The sequence below is a fragment of the Electrophorus electricus genome, chromosome 20, assembly GCF_041902795.1.
Source record: "Electrophorus electricus isolate QZ-2024a chromosome 20, ASM4190279v1, whole genome shotgun sequence".
Classification (NCBI taxonomy): Eukaryota; Metazoa; Chordata; class Actinopteri; order Gymnotiformes; family Gymnotidae; genus Electrophorus; species Electrophorus electricus.
The window spans coordinates 4737501-4744467 of NC_137516.1; the positions used below are offsets into that span (position 1 = coordinate 4737501).

At 40.4% G+C, this 6967-nt stretch overlaps 1 protein-coding gene and 1 long non-coding RNA gene across 10 annotated transcripts in view; one reads left to right on the forward strand and one right to left on the reverse strand.

Moving 5' to 3' along the window:
- prdm16 (PR domain containing 16) overlaps positions 1 to 2534 on the reverse strand; it is a 184611-nt gene extending 182077 nt beyond the window's left edge. For 5 of the 9 annotated variants that reach the window (XM_081703266.1, XM_081703263.1, XM_035536259.2 and 2 more), the window contains exon 1: positions 2267 to 2533. In XM_081703266.1, coding sequence (XP_081559392.1) covers positions 2267 to 2303 — 37 coding nt within the window. In that variant the 5' untranslated portion in view covers positions 2304 to 2533. Of the gene's footprint in view, positions 1 to 2266 lie in introns of all 9 variants that reach the window. The other 4 variants (XM_081703267.1, XM_035536258.2, XM_081703268.1 and 1 more) reach the window with 2 other exon arrangements.
- Positions 2535 to 3432: 898 nt separating this feature from the next.
- Positions 3433 to 5956, forward strand: LOC118242965 (uncharacterized). The gene is made up of 2 exons (XR_004777135.2): positions 3433 to 3568; positions 5562 to 5956. It is a non-coding gene; the product is annotated as an uncharacterized LOC118242965 (long non-coding RNA).
- The last annotated feature ends 1011 nt before the right edge of the window (positions 5957 to 6967 follow it).

Genomic DNA, 6967 nt, shown 5'->3' on the forward strand with positions numbered 1-6967 from the left:
CCTTTGGAAGAAACCTATTGAATAGATTATGGCAGATCGAGTGATTTCTTAAAGAAGTTTTTAAATGAAAAGACAGGAAAAAAAATAGCAGGCAAACACTAGGAGAAATTTAGCCTCCGTGACAAACTTTCCGACAGGCCTGACCTATGTGCTTTCGACTCGGCTTTCAGCCGTCCATCGCAATGAGGAGTAATATCCCACAGTGTTGTCTTCAAATTAAGTTATTCTGAAAATCAGGCATGGGTGTATCTCTTGCGAGAACAAGTCAGCTGTTCGTACCGAAGGTCTCGGGCACACGGTTGAGTTTGATCGTACTTTCATCTTCTGTAGTCGCGTAGTGCTGAACAAATAAGCCGCCTAGAGTGGGTAACTTAACAGCGAGCCAAGCCAAGGATTCAAAGCAACAGGCCCGACGACTTAAAATATTCGTTAATTTGAACGGGAAACATTCAAAACAGAAAAAAACATGCATATAGTGTTGCAATGCCCACTTCACACGTGCCGTTTTCGAGGAGATCCGCTGCTATATCGGAGCGGGCTGGCTCCTCGCGCGGTAATATGGATCAACAGGTAATCGAGCACGTTCTGTTATTTTATGGGTGAAAAATAAAATTACATGCGCGTACAGTAACGCGTGCATATGAGTTTGCAACAAAATGCATAATACAAATCGAGGCTTTCTGGCAAGAAACCCGCCTTTTACAAACATTCGTTGTAATGTATTTGACTAGTTAAAATAAGCAGGCTGTAGATTCTTTATATTCATTTAGACTAATTTAAATGTTGTCAATAGACAAAAGACAACGATATTTACGGGAGTAATATTTGCAAAATACAGGTGGGTTTTTATGTAGTTTAATTATAATGAACAGAGAGCACTTACTTACATGGCAGAAACCTTGCTTAGCGTAATTAGGGTACTGAGTGAATGAATGGGCCTAATTAACGTCAGACGTTTTTCGTAATTGCACCAGGTTACTGGTGAACATGTCCGAAATTAAAATATTTGCTGTGGTTATTGACTGCAACTGTACGGACTACTGCGCGGAGCAAATGGGGCAAACGTAGCAAGCTGGTAGTGAAAATCCCGAACAGAAATTCATGTGCTTAGAAGCCAGTGGCTACAGTACGGGGCTTCATGCATGTGGAGGACTTGTAGCTGCAAAATGAAATTTCTTGCCTCAGTCCACAATCGAAACTCATGTTAAAGTGAAATCCAATAGGCCCACACGTGGAAGCTAGGCTGGGAACGCTCATTCGGGTTAAAACGGCAGCACGCAAAAACCCTGCAAATTATGGACATTTTACTTCGATCAAATTTCCATCCCTCGAACGTGAAGCGTATTTAAGATATACACAAAATAATTCCGTGCTTACATCGCAGATACAAGAGACGCTATCACGATAATGACAGAAAATATGGTAGAAAGACAAACAGACAATACTCAAGTACGTCAGGCTGCGTACAAAACAGTCCAGAGACGGATTACAAACTTTTCCCTTGCGAAACAGTCCCGAAAAGAGCAGATTATTTTCTTGCACGACATACATTATTGATTTGCCATTTCCAGACGAAGAAACAAGAGGGAACAACGCAATGACCAGGTCGGAAAAGAATTCATAAATGCAATATCTTCTAATATAAGGGCGCTTAAAGAATTATCCACATAGACATTTGTTACAAATTCACTCTTCTCTATCGTATCCACTTGTCAGGGAGAGAGTTCTTGAGAGCTACTCTTTCAGTGTCCTGGGGTCCCCATGGCCATGCGTAGTGCGAGAGCGCCCACTATTTCAAAACCCAGGAATATTATTTCACAAGACCTGGAACGACTCAATAAAAAAAAGTTACTATCCCTTTCGACAACTTTTCACTAACTTTCGTGCAGCGATTCTCCACGGTTTCGCGACTTCACGAAAACAAAAGAGTCAAACTACAACGTCGTGTTCGCACGGAATAGCAGCGCGTTTCGTCTGCTCTCCTTATCATTGAACTAAACCACCAGCGGTGTGTTGTTCCATCACATATGAAACTTCTGACGTTGCGAATAAGCGAACTATGGCAGCAACCAGCGAACAGCCTGGGCATGCGGACTAACACGATTTTCAGCTTTTAAAATCAGTTGAAGACAAAAAAGAAATCGATGCGAACGAAGATGGGTTCTCACCAGGAACTGATCAATGAAAATGACACATTGGTGATCTGCACGAGAGTTCAAAGTACCGAGCGGCCGGTTGAAAACGAAAGAAGGGAATAAGGACCTACTTTTGGCTAGTTTTCTCGCCCTCGCCTTGGATCTCATCTTGTCGGGTTGTAGATTCCTCTCGTCCTCCTTGAGCTCAGAAGCAGCAACAACACTATCTTCATCTCACAAGCATTGTCAGTTTGGACACCTTCGCACATGCGCACAGGCCATTCAATCTGACACCCTCGTCAGGGCCAAAAAACTTTCCAATGTATTCATCATCATCACTTTTTGTCCTATCGTCTCTCCTTTAGATCACTTATCTCTTTCCCTCCTCCTCCCTTGCTCCGCACCATCTCGGACCCCCCCCCCCCCCCCCCCCCACTTCTTTAAGAGGAATAAGTAGTATTTTTCGCGAACCTGCGGAATGCGGTCTGACGCTGGACGAAGAATGCTTGACGGGGTCAAGGTCGCATCCCTATTCAAGGTGATTCAAATATTTCATTCATTCAGACAATTTTTGCTACATTAGGGATTAAAGGAATTGATCAAAATGAGAACGGTAATGTATAAAAAACATTTGTTTCATTGTTTTCCTTATCAATACTTGCTTATTATGATGATGATGATGAAGATATTATTATTATTATTATTATTATTATTATTATTATTATTATTATTGGTGGTGATACTGTTTTATGTAAAAACTTTTTAAATAAAAATGTTTAAAAAAAAATCCACATCCAGCACTCGACTTGTTCTTCATACAAGAATGTTATTTCCTTTTTTATTGTAATATGTCCTACTTTAGGATAGCTTTAGGATGTTGTTTTGTTGGCGTGCTTTACAAAAACGATGTTATAATAGTTTATTTACACAAGATAGCCTCATAGGTTCACATAAGGGTCTGTGTATTTTTTCAAATATTGTTTGGGAGTGTCATCCAACTCGGGGACCCTCAGCGTGCGCTGTGCCCAGCCGGCATAGCCCGGCCAGCAGCGCCGCAGTCTCTAGCCAGCGTACTGCGTGCGTGCGTGCGCGCTTGTGCGTGTGTATGTGTTGCACAGAGAAGGAGAGAGAGGGGGAAAGAAAGAGAGAGAGAGAGAGAGAGAGAGAGAGAGAGAGAGAGAGAGAGAGAGGGAGAGAGAGAAAGAGAGAGAGAGAAAGAGAGAGAGAGAGAGCGAGAACGAGTGGGGAAACGTGTGTGTGCATGTATACGATCGCCACGGAGAAGGTAAGCATAACGACACTCGTGAAACGAACCACTATTTGAGATCTGCATATTGACGCGTTGGTTCACAACGCTGTAAACAATCTACGCTTTTGTGACAGTCTAGGCGCAGGTAGCAGGCAACCAAAGAAAACGCCGTCGGGTTACTAACGTAAGTACCGTTGCTCTGCATGTTGTAATGTGCATGTACCGCGATTTAAACAAATTCCGCAGTTCTCTTTAGATAAACGAACTACGAGATTGTGCACTATTTCGATTTTAATTGGAGAAATAAATATGTATCCAATATAACATTTGTAATTAAACCTCACATAAAACAAAACGTAGAAACTGCTGACAGCGTTAAAATGTTTCAGCCGTACCTTAGCCGGGGTTATAGGGTAGGCGGTAGGAGGCTGTCTAAGCGTTAGCTGAAATGCCTTAATGCTGCATCGTGTTACGCAGAGACAAATCTATTTCGCGGCAAATCGTTCTCAGGTGTGCAGTACTAAAAAAAAGGGGGGTTTCGGCACACTAATTTTACTGATTGAAATATTAGAACCTACTTTTTACTCTATGTAAATCTTGTCCAATTAAAGAAAAATCCATTAAAACAACTGTAATATTATTATTATTATTATTATTATTATTATTATTATTATTATTATTATTATTATACTGATATTTCAATGTGAGAGTTAGGCAAATTAAATCATGAAATGTAATAGGCAAGACTGACATTAAATATTTATTTAATTTCTTGAATGATTGCCCACAAATTAAAATACTTTGATCTCAGAGAGAAGCTGTCTGTTGACCTCTGGCATTAGAGCGCAATCATGCTGTCATATCCTGCGGGACCACATGGGAACGTACAGCCGTGCAGATCAAAGCTTTCTTTTATTTTTAAGATATTTTAGGCGGTCATTGACAGCTGCGTGACCAGTGGCGTTTAAATCGTGGTCAGGAAAGATCTGTTGATATTTTACATGATCGATGTAATAGGTTCACCAACAGCCGCCACTGTGACGGTGTAATAACAGCCGAACAAAAGCAGGAACAGAAACGGGTTTATTTGATTATGAACATTCGCATGAATGAGTGTCTAAGAATGTATAGTACTAGTAATAGTGATTTGTTTGGCCCATATAAGAAGCGTTATGATTTAATTCAGACTTCGTGAAACGTACTCAGTAGTTTTAAAAGGAGACAGAACGAACTGTTCATTTTGGTTTTCTTATAAGTTACTGAAGATTTGCTCAACACTTGACTGCTTCGTGAAGTATATGACTGAGGCTATGTCGAATTAAATAAAGCATGAACCACACAGACAGAGAGCACATATGGTAGTCTGCGGACCGCTCCTCGGAACATAAAGTAAGACTTAATCTTGTCAACATGCCCAAACATTTACAAACATAATTTATTGCTCTTAGACTCCAATCAGAGCCTTCATGCTTCAATAAACTGATAACGTTACATTTGTTTTGAGAAGATACATACCTCATCTGCTGTGCCACTGCTGTGCCACTTAAACCAGTTTAAAAGTTTCGATGACTAGTGTGCTTGTTTTAACAAAACAAAAATGTGTCAAAATTCTGTAATGTCTCAATATTTCCATAATAGATCTATAATCTATAATATAGACTAACCAAAACAAACAGGCATGTCCAAACAAGCATGTGTGTGAAAACTGATATATAATTTATAGAACATTTTACCAATGTCCAAAGTCATCTATAATCCCAACTATCTATGATGCGCTACCAAAAAATATGTTAAACACAACCAATTGTTGGTGGATTCTAGACGCAGACTGAAACAATAAAGTACACCAGGCCGATAACGTAGTGTTGTCCTTTGGTGACTGTTTGCCCCAGTCATTCAAAACAATTTAAATGAAGGGAATTCCTCTCACACGTGGGGTGGGACAAATTATTTCATACGGAGCAACACCTTCTTTAAGAGCAATTAACTATAATTACACTTGTAAAGAAAAGTGTTGCTCTCCAACACCCGTTCATTGGGGAATAGTTTTCTGCGTCATTTAAACGTCTGGGTTTTTTTTTTTTTACGAGCTCCTTGAAACGTGATTGCTATGTAACTACGCATATGGAGTATTTTCTTTCCAGATTGTTGCCATTTTCCTTTGGTTTTTTGCGCAGGAATGGTGAGATGCCTGCCCAGACCCCGGAAGAAAGTGTTCTGCTAACCCAGTCTCGGTAACTTCCGCTTTGGGCATTAATGTCAACAGCACAATTAACCTGTTATCTGGATCATGTAGAGATAGGATTTCTTCGAGCGGTCCGTAGACAAGGATTTAAAAGGAGTGTGAATGTATATAACACCTTTATACCATTTGTTTTTCTCTATAATTACCGTATTTGGTGTGCTTGCACATATTTTTAAATAAAGTCCGCCTTTGATTATAACTCAAATAAAATTTAAATATAAAACCCATTGTTCCTGTTTTGTACTTCTAGCCCTCGAAACACGAAGTGATGTCAAGCGCTGTAATATTTCAGATTATAATTAAATAAATTTCATCTGAAGAAATAAATTCATGGGCCTATTTGTTTTATTAGCTTGCCGTTATTTATGAATACAACAGCACACTTTCAAAGCCTAAAACTTAACGTAATAATCAAAACCACTTACTCTATAGTCAATGGGCTACTTAGGCTACCTTCATGTGCAGATATAAAAGGTCCAGACTAACAAGTCAGATATAACAATGAAAAAACGTGAAATATTTAGAATAATAGTAACCAATAGTAGCAGTTACACTGGAAATAATCCGCTTTCCATATAACTGTGAATAATGGATAAGCTTTTCACACAATTATAAAACAGTGAAAGGATCGCAACGATGCCAGTATTAGTGGTACTGGTAATAATTAGCCTTACTGGGAGTGATTCGATAGATAGCTGGCCAGCAACAAGCTACGTCAGGCAGGTCTCTCAGGCCTGCACGTTTACTCAAACGGGGTGAAACCGAAGCTTTGTCCATGGCAGAAAAGGGCCCGGCTTATGTGTTACGCACTGATAACATCTCAACACATTCAATATGTGAAATTACATCCACTCAGTCGTGCCTCTGAATTGAACAGTTCGAATACATCAAAACACAGACCTGTTTCGACATTTACACTGGTTCTCTGGCCCCGAAATGCTAATGCAGTTTATGTAATGACAAAGCAACCATAGTAACTTTAAGGTGGGGCTTAGCCCCGCTCGCGCTCTCTCTCTCTCTCTCTCTCTCTCTCTCTCTCTCTCTCTCTCTCTCTCTCTCTCTCTCTGTCTCTCTGTCGCGCGCGCGCGCGCGCGCGCTCGGTAAATGACATTAGCACCCAGTGTCGCTTAAGAACGAAGCACAGACTGCAAAAAGAGGTAGTCGCTGCGAGCGCTTTATGAACACCGAAACGACAGCGCGCTGGAGAACAAACCTTTGTACAGAACGAGAAGTGCAAAACGGGCACGCCAGCGACAAATAAATGCAACGTTTTCCGTAGATTTATGAAGTGGTGGTGCAATGAATCTGCAACCGCGGTGAGACATAAATATAGACTAA